The sequence below is a fragment of the Scardinius erythrophthalmus genome (genome assembly GCF_964197995.2).
Source record: "Scardinius erythrophthalmus genome assembly, chromosome: 15".
Classification (NCBI taxonomy): domain Eukaryota; kingdom Metazoa; phylum Chordata; class Actinopteri; order Cypriniformes; family Leuciscidae; genus Scardinius; species Scardinius erythrophthalmus.
In genome coordinates, this window is record NC_138235.1 from 14,813,758 (window position 1) to 14,830,053 (window position 16,296).

The window sequence follows — 16,296 nt, forward strand, 5'->3', positions numbered from 1 at the left end:
AAATATTTTATGGAGTCGCTTTTATTCAAAGTGACTTGCATTGCATTAATCTACACGGTACATTTGTCAGTTAATGTTTTCCCTGGGATTCGAACCCATGACCTTGTGGTGGTGGTAGTGCAGTGCTCTTCCAGCCAAAAGCTATTTCTTAACATGTTTTATGTAATAAAATGCACCTTATTGTGTTCTAAATGTTCATATCTGTTCAGTTACATCATTAATAATATGATTAATTTGACTACATTTTTGCTGATATTGTGTTTCTTATTGATTCTTTTCCAGGTCGTAATGAGTTGATAGCAAGGTACATAAAGCTGCGGACAGGGAAAACCCGCACACGGAAACAGGTAATGTGATAGTGTTTCTAGTACCACTTGTTTGAATGGGTACAACAGAGGTCAAGACAAAGGTTATTACCATATTTCGGGTTTAATTACCGTACATCATGTAAGGGTTAATGCCCGACGAGGTGTCCATTGTCAGGTATTAATGGACGACGGCGAGGCGTGAACCGTCCGACGCGCAGCGGAGGTCCATTAATACCTGACAATGGACACCTCGAAGGGCATTAACCCGCTTATACCATGGTCACTTGCCAAATAACACATTTTTAAAACATTAGTTTATATTTTAATTAGTTTTACAATCGAAATCTTGGTTTCCCTGGTTACGCCTGACGGTTTATTTACTACGTGTCCTCTATCACTTTTTAATGGACACCCTGCAGCCAATCAGAATCAAGTATTCACCCAGACCATGGTATAAGATACCTGTAATTGATGCAGTCATTAATTCAATCTTTTTTTGGCTTGTTCATAATAAAACTTGATTACAGTTAGCTATGCAATGTATTTCTGTTATCTACGTTTTGATTTAACTACAGTGTCTCCCTGCACCTTGTTTGTGATAGTACTTAAATTTGATATTTTAAAAATAGTTTTTTGTAAGAATTTTTGTTTAGCTGATTTAAATAACAGCGATCTCTATACTGACACCTATTGGTGTGGATGCTGCAAGTTCTCGTGGCATTTATGAGATTTTTTTCCCCCATCACTGTTCACACGATTAATTTATTATTTTTATTATTATTAAATGATATGACTCATGTGAGTTAAATTTAAACATGTTTGGCAAAATTCTATTCAGTTATTTAAGTGTGCAACTGGGAAAAATGACATAGTGCAACTTTAATATCACACTATAAATAGAAACTAGAGATCAGTGTGATAAACAGAGTATTTGCCTACATATAAAGCCGGATTCACACTGTACAATTTTAGCCATGATTTGGCCCATCTGAGACAAATTTTGTGAATCCTTTTATTTTGAATTAAACTGAATGAATTAAACTGCTCATAAACATATTTTATCACTGGAAAAAAAACTGAAACAATTGATTGGATAATAATTCCACGTTTAACGAGACATTTCTCCTTATATAGGACCTTTTAGGGTTCGATATAAAACCCCATTGAACCTTTATTCTTATTCTAGTGTAAGTTTCATTGGTATAGTCTTAGGTTCAGTGGTTTGACAGATTTGTTGTTAAGATATACAGTATATGTTGGATGATATCAAATGTCTGTGGCCCTGTTTTGCCTCAGGTGTCTAGTCACATTCAGGTGTTAGCCAGGAAGAAAATGCGGGAATATCAAACAGGCATTAAGGTATGGCTGTGGCGCCACCTGGTGGCTTCTTTTTTACTCACTGTCTGTTCAATGTCTCTCTTCTCTTCTCTTTTTCCCCTGCCTTCCTTTCTCCCTCCTCTGACTTCCTTCCTGCAGGTGTCTAGCCATCTGCAGGTTCTCGCGCGGAGAAAATCTCGCGAGATTCAGTCTAAGCTGAAGGTATGCGCTTCACTGCAGTCTGCTCTGCTCTGACCTTTGCTGTTAACTGTGTTCAGAGTGCTTTGGCTTTTCCTTATACCATCACCAAACCTTCCTATCTGTAACACGCCCTCAATGTTATAATCATTCATGATGACTTGAGCATGCAGGTAACTTTTGTTGTGTGCATGCATTCATCGAAACAAATACATTGGATGGAATGAGGGAATTGAGCAGTATGCTTTCAAAGTAATGGCTTCCTCTGGTGGCTGACTGAATATTGCATCAATATTGTTGTAGAACCTGATTCCACCAAGTGCAACATGTTCCTGGATCAACATTCCAATCAACCAATCAGATTTGAGGTTTACAGATGATGTCAAGTTTAGGCTTACAACCAGTGTTCAGTGCTATCCACCATCATTTCCCTCTGATTTTAGGGGTAAGTTATGGGTAGGGATAGGGTTAGGACTAAATTTTCGGACAGGTATGTTGTTCTAGAATCGACAAACTTTGTTGAGCCAGGAACGCGTCTAACTCTGCAACATCAGGTCGTGCTGCTGTGCATGCAATGCCTGATTGAACCAAGAATTATTATTATTATTTTATTATTATTATTTTTTTGCTCCTATACTATAAATTATCTTGACCTTCATAACTCAAACCTCTACTCATCTCTACTTTTTCCCCCTGTGATTTAAATGTATACTCCGTTTTAGGGCTTACATTTATTGAAGCATTGCACTATCCAAATTTAAATTTGGTGTAGCACTACTTGTTTTGTTTTGATTAATGGCTTCTGCTTGTATAATTTTCATTATACAAAAGTCAGAATATATAATATATAAAGTCAATTTGCATAAAAATGCAAGGCATCCAAAAAAACAAACAAAATCAGCATAGACCAGCAAACCATCATATGATGGTTGTTGTCTCTTTTAGTTTTGCCTTGTTTTCCCACATCATCACCTGTATATATGTATGTATGTATGTATGTATTGATTGATTGATTGATTGACCAATGAAATTTCCAGCAGAAATGTTTTATTATTCCCACCATTCATTGATTCATCAATTTATTAATTAATTTATCTATCTATTCTATAATGTCCAAAATTATTTTATTTTTTTGACACATTACATACTGCACAACATGTATTGGTGTATTTAACATTGTTCTATAAACATCCTTATTTGATACATGAATACATATAATAAAAAAGCATATTCAGATTTTTCGCATGGTTAATAATCCGGCTTTTTTCAGCCGAGTCCGGTAAGAGGGGAAGTAAACACATGACCTCCTTAAAGATGTGAAATGGAGAACTGTGGCTGTTCTTTCAGGAAGTCATTGGTTCACTTTGTAGTTGAAGAGGGCACTATTCTGCGGGATCTGAACACACACACACACACAGTGTCAGAAGAGAAAGCACAGGCCTCTCGACATACCTGCAGTCAGGGTCATTTGATCAGTGTGTCATCTGATCTGTTTGTCTCCGCAGCGGTTTTTTAACAGTTTCTCTTCCTTTCAATTTTTAGGCCATGAACTTGGTAAGTGAAATGTTTTGTAAGTCTGCTTTGCCTGCAGAGCTTCATGCGCACCGACGCCTGCAGACGCTCAGCTTTCACTGATCTGAGCTTCAGTTTGCGCAGCTCGATGCTTTGGCTGCCAGTGTCGCCCGTCTCACAGGATGAATTTAGCTACCACTATTGCTGTTTTCCATTTCATTTTTGGCTTAAATATTTGTTTTTGTTTTTTATACCTGCAAACTCAGAACAAATTATTTTGAGAGTTTTATTCTGTCATTTCATGTGAGGGTTTATTACACTCATTATCTTTTTTGTACCTGTGTACAAAACTCAGTCATGGACTTAACTCTTAAAGATATCTAAAAGAAAGACATTGTTTACATCTGAACACTTCAGCTGGTTTATTTAGCACTTTTTTTCCTGGTTGGGACAGACGTCTGTTCTGTCGCCTTCATTCTGTCTAATTCTTTGTCTTCTTTCTCTCGACTGAATGTTGGAGCTGTTCAAGTCCTGTTCTGTTATTGTGTGTAATAATGTATTTTGTTTTGGTGGCTGGATTCAAATGCAAGCACAATATCATGCATCACATGTGCATGATTTCTGCATGTTTGTCTAAACCATTTAGCATGTAGCTCTTGCACTAAAATTACAATTCAAAGGTTTACGGTTGGGAACGTTTTTTTGTATTTAGATTTTTGAAAGAAGCCTCTTTTGCTCATCAAGGCTGCATTTTTTTTTTTTTTTTTTTTGTCAAATACAGTTTAATGCAGTATAAATAGTAATGTTGTAAAATGTTATTACAAAATAGAAGAACTGCTTTCTATTGTAATCTATTTTAAAATGTAAATTATTCCTGTGATCAAAGCTGCATTTTCAGCATTATTACTCCAGTCTTCAGTGTCACATGATCCTTCAGAAATCATTCTGATATCATGATTTGATGCTCAAGAAACATTTATGATTATTATCAATGTTAAAAACAGTTGTGCTGCTTCATATTTTTGTGGAAACATGGTCCCTTTTTTCAGTAATTTGATAACTATTTGATATAGAAATCTTTTGTAACATTATACAAGCCTTTACTGTCAATTTTGATCAACTGAATGCATTCTTGATCAATAAAAGTAAAAAAAAAAACTTACTGACCCCAAACTTTTGAACTGTAGCGTACATATCCTTGAAGTATGTTTTTCATAAAGATTGCATATTATCATATACTAAAGTAAGCTATTATTAATATGTAGCAATACTAATACATTTAGTTTTGTTATTATTACTGTTATTATTATTATTATTAATTTCTTTAAATACATTTCTTGAATGTTCATTAAGTATATTAAGTGTATATATATAATATAGTATTGTGTCTGTGTATGAGAATAATTTATTATTATTAAACAACATTCCAACAGTAAAATGCATCTGAGAAGTGGTATTATGAAAGTTCTGAAGTTCCTTTCAATCCTGGGTAATTTCTGATAATTTTTATTTTTTTTAATGAAGCCCTTGTTGCGTCTTTCTCAGGATCAGGCTTCCAAAGACAAAGCCCTGCAGAACATGGCCGCTCTGTCCTCCGCTCAGATCGTTTCTGCCAGTGTGATGAAGAGTCAGATGCCTCCTCTTCCTCAGCACCCCTACCCTCCTCCAGCCAGGGTTAGTTCAGGGTCCAAGGACCAGTTACCCTCACTTCTCTAACTTAACCCTCAAACTTCCATTGTTCTCTGTTTTGTTGTGTAGTTTTGGCCCGGCCCCATCCCAGGACAGCCTGGACCTTCTCAGGAGTGAGTATCTCTATGAAACTGATTCCTGATCTAATCAACAGTGTTGTTGTGAGAGCCTGCTGATCGTTCTCTGTGTTTTTCTAGCATCAAGCCCTTTGCACCGAACCCGTACTCCAGCCTTCAGCCTCCACTGCCTACGCCCATATCAAGTAAGAGCAGTGCTGGGATTATATCTGAACTCAGACTGACCCACCCGGGCCTAAAGCAGCATGTTTTCTCCACAGGTTATGAGCAGTTGCCCACCTCCCTTCCCCCGACCAGCACTGCCATGCCTGTGTGGCAGGACCGGACCATCGCCTCCGGTAAACTCCGCATGCTGGAGTACTCGGCCTTCATGGAGGTCCAGAGAGACCCTGACACTGTGAGTGAGCGTTTTGCTGAGAATATTGGAGACACCGGTCAAGATGGTGGCGTTCCCCATAGCGTCAATACCAAGATGCAGTGAAACGTTGAAAAGGAACTTAGAAGATACATTTATTAAAATGAAAAACCGTCAAATGTGAAGTGTCACTTAAGGAAACTCTAGGAATGTCAGTTTACAGCTTTTCACTGTAAATTATAAGATGATTTGTCCTCTTTACTTCCCAAAATGGTACATTTAACAGTATTTTACTGAATGTAAGTTTAGTTATTACTTAACAAAATGTAAGGTTAGAGATCTATTACAGTTTTTCTCCATATATAGTATAGTAGTTGCATTTTACAGTAAAAATAGCAATTTTTTTTTTTTTTTTTACAGTGTATTATAGTAATTTCAATATATTGAATTGGCTTTTATTTTAAGCTTTTTATTTTTATTTTAGCTTGTTTTAGTAATTTTTCACAGAGCCCCTAAAGGGACATGTTGGTGGAAAAAAATATGGGAGGAAAAATAAAAAGTCAGTGCTTTTGCAATCTCTCGCCAATGTGAAACTTTGCATTCGCTCGCAAAACGCAAAGTTTCTTGGTGGAATGCAAACGTTTTTGCAAAGGGACGCACATTTTCTCGGGAGAAAGCAAAACGTTTGCAAAAGAACGCAAAAGCATTGACAGATCAGTTTTTTTTTCCATCTCATATTTTTTCCTTCACCATGTCCTTTTAGGGGCTCCGTAATTTCGTTATGTGATTTTGACATTTTGATTAGGTTTTTTTTTTTCTAATTAGCTTTAATTTATTTTTATTTCAGTTATCAAATTAGCAATTTGACTTATTTTATTCATTTCATTTAGAAGCCAATACAACATTTCTAATTTTCATAAAAAATTAAGTTGAAGTTTTTCATCTAAAATGTATATTTTATTTTATTTTATATTATATTTCAATGATTTTCAATAACACTGTTAGGGGCCGTTCACACAGAAAGCGTTTTTTCATTCCACTGCGTTACTTTTCCATTGTTTTTTTCAATGTAAACACGCTAGATGGCTTTCTAAAAACAGGACGTTCAAGTTAAAAGAAGTTCAACTTTTAAAAAACACTTTAGTTTAGACCTTGCCCTTTTTTTCCTTCCACTGCCCTGCGACTTTAGTTTTTAACAGCAAAAATGCATTCTGTGTGAACCGGCCCTTACAAGACAAAAACATACATAAAGTGTTTCAGGAATGGCAATGTTCCATGCATTTGTTTCAAAGCGCATTAAATGTTACTTCTTCACCTGTTAATCCACAGTACAGCAAGCACCTGTTTGTCCACATCGCCCAGACAAACCCCTCATACTCAGACCCTCTTCTGGAGGCCGTGGACATCCGTCAGATCTACGACAAGTTTCCAGAGAAGAAGGGAGGGCTGAAGGAGCTGTATGAGAAAGGCCCTCAGAACGCCTTCTTTCTGGTCAAGTTCTGGGTGAGTTACTCTGTTAATCTGTTCTTCAATACTGAAGTTATTAGTTTGCAAATTGATATGTCATACATTCATCTCTTTATATAACTGAGATAAGTGATTTTTATGTCTTCTGTTTCAGGCTGATCTGAACAATAATAACGTTCAGGATGGCGCAGGCTCGTTCTATGGGGTCAGCAGTCAGTACAGCAGTGCTGAAAACATGACCATCACTGTGTCCACTAAAGTCTGTTCTTTTGGGAAGCAGGTGGTAGAGAAAGTTGAAGTGAGTTCACCATTTATTGACCATGTATGTTTTTGGAATATACTGTAGATGGTAGTGGTTTCCAAGAAATAGTATCAGCATCTATAGTTTGCCTTTTTGACCCCTAGACAGAGTATGCTCGTGTGGAGGGCGGGAGGTACGTTTACCGGATCCATCGCTCACCCATGTGTGAATACATGATCAACTTCATCCATAAACTCAAGCACCTGCCAGAGAAATATATGATGAACAGTGTCCTGGAGAACTTCACTATACTGCAGGTAAGCAAATGAGAGAACAGGGCATAATTCTGAATTTAAAAGAACACTGTAACTTTTGGCCCTCTAGCAGATAATAAATAAATAATAAATAAAAAAAATAAATAAATAATAAATAAAATAACTCAATGCATTTTGTGGAAGAACATTGTTTTGGTTGTGCTTTGTAGCTTTACCCATTAATCGACACGGTACTTCCATGAAAATGAATTCCAGCACAGCGCTACAACAACCATAATGAAATGAGCCTTTCACAACAGATAATGCTTTACAATGAACTCTGTTAGAGAGCTACATATGGCAATTTATCTGTTCAATAAAATACCTGTTGAATAATACGTTTATTATGAGCTTTGTCGAGTTCTACTTTTGCAAGCAGAAGTTCCTTTGTTTGTTTTTTTAACTGGGTGATTCCCCGGAGGTAGGAGATTTGGAAGAAGGATTGAGGGTATATTGAACAAAAAAAGTTACATAGTGCACCTTTAATATTGGGCCACTTCCAATTCATGAGTGATTTTGAATGAACTGGTCACATTCCACAAAGGACGTTGAATCAGAATAGAAGAATAAAGAATTTACCTAATCACTGCAAACATATTCAACACATGAAAGGAATTTACAATTTATTTAAACTAATTCCTGTTTATTTCATGATATATGTAGAATGTTTTGTTATTATTTGACACTACTGTCAAAAGTTCCCTTTCGATGGAACTCGACACTGCATCACGCCCCCCTGTGAGTTTACACCAATCTATTGGCTGACAGCAGTCCAACGACGTCACATGGAGAGCCTGAGCGTACAAAAGGCTTGTATTACCTGCCAACAGCTTCGTTGTCTTCAGGAAGCCGCTTTGTTTGTGTGAAGATAAGAGCTCTGTTCTTGCTTGATTTTTTCTCGAGGGATAGATTTGAGTGTTTGATTGGTGCGTGTTCGAGGGAGTTGGATGCTCTCATAGCGATGCATTTTCAGTATAAAGCTCTGTTCTTGCTTGATTCTCTCTCAAAAGGGAGGAGGCAGTGAGGGAGCTCTTCTCTCGCTTGGCTGTTTTCTTTAGAGATGACAGTCAAGTGTCTGCACCTCACGGGTTAGGCTAGTGGGGATCTGCACACCATGGAATCCACCCATTCTCCACTCAGCAGCGCTGCCAGAGTGTGGTGTTGGGGTCTGCCTTCATGGACCTGCAGGTGTTTTCCAATGAAGGAGTTAACGAGGTTGCCTCTCCAGGTTGCTGGGCTTGGAGATTACAGCAGACACAGATTATGTCTGCTTGCTTCTCTAGGAGGGCCTTGCTTAATGCTAACATCCTGCTTTTGCAGGGGCTGAGGTCAGAGCAAGAGCGTGGAGTCGCGGTGAGATGATGTGATCTGCTATTTTATCTGGTCCAGAGCAATGCTGTTGTTCGTATGCTCCTCTGGAGCTCAAGTCCAGAGAATGGACTAACGCTAAGTGAGAGTGTAAAGTCACGGTGAGATGAGGCGATCCGCTTTCTTATCTGGTGTGCTGTTGTTCAGCATGCCCTCTGATGTAAGGTCTGCTGAAGGCCACTGAAGCTGTTGATCACAGTGAGAGGATGCAACCCGTTCACTTTTAACTGAGGGGTTGTTAGGCAGAATGTGGTGTTTCCTAATGGTTTGCGAGGAGTAATGGAATGACAGAGCACTTTGGCCAGAGGTAGATATGCATTTACATCTCCTTGCTAGAACTGTCGGAATGGGCAACCATCAGCCAATGAAAGTAGTTGAGAGAGGAGCTACGGCGCCCTGCTCTCTTAGTAGCCCCTTCCGGTTTACACTGGAGGTAGTAGCTTGATGGGAATACGTTGGCTCATTTCTGCTAACAAGTAGAGTGCTTCCCTAGGGGTTCGGTGGTAAAAGTCTTTCAGTGATAGTGAACTTCAGAGAAAGAAGTGGTTGTTATCTGCTTGAGCGTCCCTCTTTCTCCGTGGCTCCCTCCAGCTGATGGAGGTAGCAGGTGTTGACTAGATTCTTTGATGATCGGCGATGGAGAGAAAAGAGTGTAGCGCTGCCATAGGTACTCCATTCTCAGTGCTTCCTCACCAGATCTCTTGAGAGCACTATTTCTCCTTATTTCTATTTCTCCTTCAGGAGGATTGAGGGTAGAGCAGACTGCTCTCTCCTCAGGCCTCTTCTAGTCTTTAAGGAACGGGATGCTTAATTATATGCTCCCTTCACTTAGGTTGCCTTTTAGATGAGGAGAGCTTGAAAGCTGAGATTGAGTATGGAAACTTCACTCTCTCACTTTTTGTCTTCCACAAATGATCATATTGGGTATTGAAGCAGGATTGTGCTCCCTGTAATTGGGTTGATCCCAATCCCCAGGTTACTCGAAGGTCGGAGCAAAGCTTTGCAGAATAGTTTGTATCGCAGTTAGCAACGCATTCTCTGTTGCCTCTCCATTTCTTCAATCTGGATATTCTTCCTTAAGCTTGTATTCAGGTCTGGTAGGATTATATATAGAGTTGCTGTGAGCGACTGATTCACTGATCACCTGGTGCAGCTGCCAGATGTAGGACTATGGAATTATCTGAGGCTATGTCTATAGTCTGCCCTGTTAGCTCTGCTCTTAGGGGCTCTGGGCTGTCCTTTAGCTGTGGCTCAGACCCCGTTTCAGAAACGGTTGAGCATGGACGTTTCAGGGCTTTTTTTTCCTAGCGCCTGTAACACTGAGCCTTCTAGAGAGCAAGGATGTGGTGTCACAGTATGCATTCTGATTGGTTGCCAATGCATTTAGGTTACTCTGGGTCAAGGTCCATCAAATCCTTCAGTGCTTAAGTCTGACAAGATTGTGCTTGTTTGGCATAATAGGTATTACCATCCCCATAGCATCAGCAACTGACGCAGTGTCAAATTCCCTCGAAATGGGAAACGTCTTAAGCCAGGTTCAGACTGTCAGTCCTAATCCGATTTTTGAGCATATCCGATTGGAATTCGATCATTCAACCATCTGAACAGTTGCAATACACAATGTGGACAGTCAATAATTTAGATTTGAATCAGATTTGGACTGACAATGTGAACATAGCCTCAGGGTTCCGTATGTAACCCCAGTTCCCTGAGAAGGGAATGACACGCTGCGTTCTGTTGCCATGCTTCTGGTTTGCCTGTGCGTCTTCCTTCAAACAATTCAAATCTGAGGATTTGTAATGCAGGCATTCTTTTATAAGCTCAGGGGCTCCATGTGACGTTGTCGAACTGCCGGCGTCCACATAGATTTCACATGTGCTTCAGACACCATCCCCGTAGCATTAGCAACTGATGCACAGTCTAGTTCCATTCTTAAGGACCTTAACCCTAAGACGTTTGTTATCAGTATGCATTTTTTTTTTTTTTTTTTTTAAGAAATAGTTTTATTCAGCAAGGACACATTCAATTTATCCAACATGACAGTGAAGACTTTTACATTGTTAGAAAATACTTTTGTTTCAAACAGTCTGTTCTATTAAACTTTCTATTCATCAAAGAATCCCGGAAAGAAACATTTTTCACAGTTGCCACAAATATTTAAAGCAGCACAACTGTTATACACAAATATTTCTTGATTATCAAATCATCATATTAGAATGATTTCTGAAGGATCATGTGACACTAAAGACTGGAGTAAAGATGCTAAAAATTCAGCTTTGCGTCACAGGAATAAATTCCATTTTACAATATATTCAATTAGAAAATGGTTATTTTAAATTGTAATAATATTTCACAATATTATTGTTTTTACTGTAATTTTGATCATATAAATGTATTTAAAAATCTTACCATCACCAAAATGTTGAACGGTAGTTTATTTGTAAGCTCAGTACTGTCAAAACACAGCTATCAGAAAGATTTCAGTTTTGCTACTGAACACCAGAAAAAAAAAAAAATGTTACATTCTTATCAATATTGAATCAATTAGAATTTTTGAATATAATGATGTCTCATTTTTTTCTTAGTTTCAAAATTAATTAAATTATACTACACTTGCTACTTCAGTTCAAATTTGAATAAGGCACCGAATTTGACTTCAAAAACATTATTAACGGTGAGTTGTATGTGTACAGTATTGATTAAAAATGTAAATCAGGAGAAAAAAAACACAGAATCCAGTGAAAGTATTTTATCATTATGGTTGTAATATAAATAAAAATGTATTTCCAAGCGTATGTCATGCTTTCATTAAAGTTTGTGTTACTATATAGTCTTTTACTACAGTTCTCCCTAAAGTGTTTTTCTCCTCCCCAGGTTGTCACAAACAGAGACACACAAGAGACTTTGCTCTGCATTGCATTTGTGTTTGAGGTGTCTACAAGTGACCACGGAGCACAGTATCACGTTTACAGACTCGTCAAGGACTGAATGACCGCTGTGCCAAAACACCTCCAGACGCTGGTCATCGAATACGTACGAACAAAAAGAGGAAAAGAAAATTAGACAAACCTGAAGCTCATAAACACAGTCATGGACAAAACACAAACCAGGATCCTCTGCACTAGGTTGTGTTGTATATTTAGTCGTGTTCCTTAAAAGGAAAAGAAAATGTACTTTCAGGGATAATTCTATTTCTTCCTTTTTGCTTACCGTTTTTGTGAGAGGAGAGGTTTTGGAAATCTGTGGTGGGTTTATTCTGACTATGACCCTTGTCATGTTTATGGTACTAGACTCTGAAGGCACAAAGGTCTTTTTAAAAGTGATCGTAAGCGAATTGGAAAGGAATGCTGGTTAATACAAGTCTTTCTCTAATCAGGAACTTTGTGATAGCATATGTTTGTTCTGACTGTCCTTTTTTCACAATCTTTGGTTTAGACACAGAAGCATGCTACCTCTGACCTTTGATCGGGGTTCAGATTGTGCTCAGAAGGATGAGAAAGTCTTGAAAATAGGATTTTTTTGTATCGGAAAAGACACTGAATGTTTGTTGTGATGGAAAGCGCAAGTTACATGAATGTTACACACTTTTGCAAGTTTTGCTCTCTATTTGGCTTGATTTTTCTGTTTTGGAAAGTGCAAATGTGTGAGTTATTTCTACCTCCTGGTGTTACACGAAGTGCGTTTGGAGCATTTTTACTGCAGAGTTTTGGTTTAAAAAATGGAAGCTTGTTTCTGCCATGGAATAAAACAAAAAGGTAATTGCAACATTTTATCTCACAATTCTGAGATAAAAAGTCACAATTATGAGATATAAACTCACAATTGTGAGGAAAAATTCAGAATTGTGAGGTGAAAAAAATTGAGGAAAATGTCTGAATTAAGCAACATGTACTCAATACACTCAAAGTCAGAATTATGATCTCACAATTGCGAGAAAAAAAATGGAAAAGTCTAAATTTTGAGATATACTCGAATTTGTGAGAAAAAAGTCTGAATTGCAGCATGTAAATTGCTCGCAAGGAAAAAGTTAGAACTGTGATAAGAAAAAGTCTGAATTGTGAGATGTAGACTCGCTTTTACGAGAAAAAGTCAGAATTGTGAGATATAATCTCACATTTGTGAGAAAAAAATGGAAAATTCAGAATTGTGAGATATAAACTCGCATTTGTGAGGAAAAAGTCTGAATTGCGGCATGTGAATTCACAATTGTGAGAAAAAAGTTAGAACTGTGATAACTCACAATTGCGAGGAAAAAGTCAGAATTATGATAACTTACAATTGCTAGAAAAAAGTCTGAATTGTGATATAGACTCGCTTTTGCGAGAAAAAGTCAGAATTGCGAGATTTTTTTTAATTCTGAATTGTAAGATATAAACTCACAATCGTGATTTTTTTTTTTTTTTTTTTTTTTGAATTGTGAGAAAGTCAAAATTGTGAAAAAACTCGCAATTGCCAGAAAAAAAGCCAAAATTGTGGAATTGAAACTTATGGAATTGGAAAAAGTTTGAATTGTGATGATAACTCGCTTTTGCGAGGAAAAAAAGTAGAAAAGTCTGAATTGTGAGATATAAACACAACTGTGGATTTTTTTTTTAAATTGTGATTTAAAAACTTACAATTGTGAGAAAATTGTGAGATATAGACTCGCTTTTGCAAGGAAAAAGTCCGAATTATAAGATGTAACTCACAATTGCAAAGAAAAAGTCTTGAATTGCGGCATATAAACGTACAATTGCGAGAAAAAAAGTTAGGATCTTGAGAAAAGTCACAATTACTATTTTTTCCTCCTGGTGGAAACAAGCTTCCAAATAAAGCCATTTTGCCATAATGATTATTGTGAAAGACAGTACATATGCATGGTTTTACTCCATTGCCCTCATTTTGAGTGCCTTATCACTTTTGTGTCTACCTTCGCCATACTGGCGAGTAAGCAGGAAAATTCAGTAGATCGGGTTACATAGTCCAAAGCAAAAGAGCAGATTCACTATTTCATAGCAAGACAAAACAAATCTCAGCATGTAACACTTGCTTTTAATTTCTCAGTGTTTTTAATATAAGAACTTTATGCTAATTACACCATCGCCAAAGCAATTACACTTAACTAGGTGCTTGAGTATTTTCCTAACAAAAACATTGTATTTTAATGTAAAATTGTAACACATTTTTGAGTGTGGTAAGGCATGTCATTGGTCAACAGGGGATTTTAAACAGCACAAAGTGAAATTAACATTTAATTCCATATCAAAATGTGCAATAAGATCCGGGCTATTCCGATCCATGTGTTCTCAGGTTCTTTCAGTAATGTAGAAACACTCTAGGTTTGGAATGTTAGCATATACAGTATGAGGATTCAATACTCTTTTTATCGTTTATGATCCACACGTGGCATCCAGCTTGGTGTTGATTTTTCTAATCGATTTTTATTTCGTTTTTTTTTAAACCCGCAATCACCTTCAGTGGTTAGTACATATGATTTTAAAGACGAGCGCCTTGACACTGCGTCGGACGTAATCAGTGACAATCATCTGATTATTTATGGCATCATATTTGGTACATTTGTATGCATTATGAAGAGCACATGTTGCATAAAAAGGACTGTTTGTTTAGTTGTACATTGAAGACTAATCTGTAATATCTTAACCAAAGAATCGAATGTGAACAGCATCCCCCACAAAACCCAGTCTTGCCTTATTGTGTGCTTCGTGTCTTCTACGACATTTTAAAAGAAAAAAATCATGCTTCTGTGTGAGAGTGTGTATTTGTGCACTTGAGTGCATATCTGTGTGTGTGTTTGTGTGTGTGAGAGAAAAAAAAATAGAAATAATTTTGCAATTCTACAATGTATATTTTAAGAATGTTACAGGAAAGGTTTTTATGTCTATTCTTTTTTTCATCTTTATTTTTATTTCTTTGTTTTTTTGCTTTGTTCCAATATAATTTTTGTTCTGGTTAATATTAAATAAGGGTTGTAACGTCTACAGTGTTTCATGTATTTGCCAATTAAAGTGACATTGGAGCCCTGGAAGCTAAAATCTCATCATTAAATCCAACAAAAAACACAATTTACACTATAGTGTATTGATATCATTAGGATAATCAATACTGGGCAACAGATGTGACATATAATTACACTACTCTCATGGGGTCACATTTAATTGTGTGTATACATTGGGGAAAAAACATGCTAACATCATTATTAACTGGTTTGATTCAAAGAAAACTGGGTAAAAATTGCTCTTAAAGGTAACAATTGATGTTTTTTACAGTGTACTTACTGGGCCATATGTATTTTGTGTAAATTATTAATCTCAAATATCAACAAAAAATATATATACGGTAAATATAATTTTTAATTTTATTATTAAATATTATTAACTCGTCTCTATCTCTAGGTCATGTCTTAAGACCGTTCAAGTTGGCAGTTATTAAGCCTCTCGTTAAGAAACCACAACTAGACCCAAATGAATTAGCAAATTACAGACCCATTTCAAATCTTTTTAGGTTTGATAGGTACTAGGGTGCATCAAAAAACACAATTCTTGAATTTTGATATGGCTGGGTGCTAAAAGTGTTCCAATATATGTAGAAACAACACATGCAAAATATTTTTCCTGTACATGATGATTTAGGGGTGCCACCGCACATCTGTTTTTGTTGGATAAAGTGGTTAACAGTGCTCAATGGAGATCATGGAGATCTGAGGTAAACAATACTACAGCTCAAGAAAACTGAGGTGATCTTTCTGTTTGAGGTGATCTTTCTGTGTTGGGTATGTATTATTACATATTACTATCATATCTGTAGTTGTGTCTTTGTATACTTTGTATACTCATAAGTCATTTAAGTCATATTTATAGGTATTACATCTAGCTAACGTTAGCTAGCAACCGTTTGCTATCTATGTTAGCTAAGCTATTAAGCTTAACATCAACAGTATTCTAGAGTGGACAATGTCATATTCAGAGTATACAGTGGGGAGAACAAGTATTTGATACACTGCCGATGTTGCAGGTTTTCCTACTTAAGAGGTCTGTAATTTTTTATCATAGGTACTCTTCAACTGTGAGAGATGGAATCTAAAACAAAAATCCAGAAAATCACGTATGATTTTAAAAAAATTAATTAGCATTTTATTACATGACATAAGTATTTGATCACCTACCAACCAGTAAGAATTCCGGCTCTCACAGACCTGTTAGTTTTTCTTTAAGAAGCCCTCCTGTTCTCCACTCATTACCTGTATTAACTGCACCTGTTTGAACTCGTTACCTGTATAAAAGACACCTGTCCACACACTCAATCAAACAGACTCCAACCTCTCCAGAATGGCTAAGACCAGAGAGCTGTGTAAGGACATCGGGGATAAAACTATAGACCTGCACAAGGCTGAGACGGGCTACAGGACAATAGGCAAGCAGCTTGGTGAGAAGGCAACAACTGTAGGCGCAAT

The 16,296-nt window shown here is 37.0% G+C and overlaps 1 protein-coding gene across 6 annotated transcripts in view; it reads left to right on the top strand.

Annotated features, from left to right (window-relative positions):
* tead3a (TEA domain family member 3 a) overlaps positions 1–14,795 on the top strand; it is a 39,861-nt gene extending 25,066 nt beyond the window's left edge. The window contains exons 3-13 of one of the 6 annotated variants that reach the window (XM_081387003.1): positions 283–347; positions 1,785–1,847; positions 3,366–3,377; positions 4,881–5,009; positions 5,094–5,137; positions 5,222–5,286; positions 5,362–5,498; positions 6,786–6,959; positions 7,078–7,221; positions 7,329–7,481; positions 11,721–14,795. In XM_081387003.1, coding sequence (XP_081243129.1) covers positions 283–347; positions 1,785–1,847; positions 3,366–3,377; positions 4,881–5,009; positions 5,094–5,137; positions 5,222–5,286; positions 5,362–5,498; positions 6,786–6,959; positions 7,078–7,221; positions 7,329–7,481; positions 11,721–11,834 — 1,100 coding nt within the window. In that variant the 3' untranslated portion in view covers positions 11,835–14,795. Of the gene's footprint in view, positions 1–282; positions 348–1,604; positions 1,668–1,784; positions 1,848–3,365; positions 3,378–4,880; positions 5,010–5,093; positions 5,138–5,221; positions 5,499–6,785; positions 6,960–7,077; positions 7,222–7,328; positions 7,482–11,720 lie in introns of all 6 variants that reach the window. The other 5 variants (XM_081387005.1, XM_081387004.1, XM_081387000.1 and 2 more) reach the window with 5 other exon arrangements.
* The last annotated feature ends 1,501 nt before the right edge of the window (positions 14,796–16,296 follow it).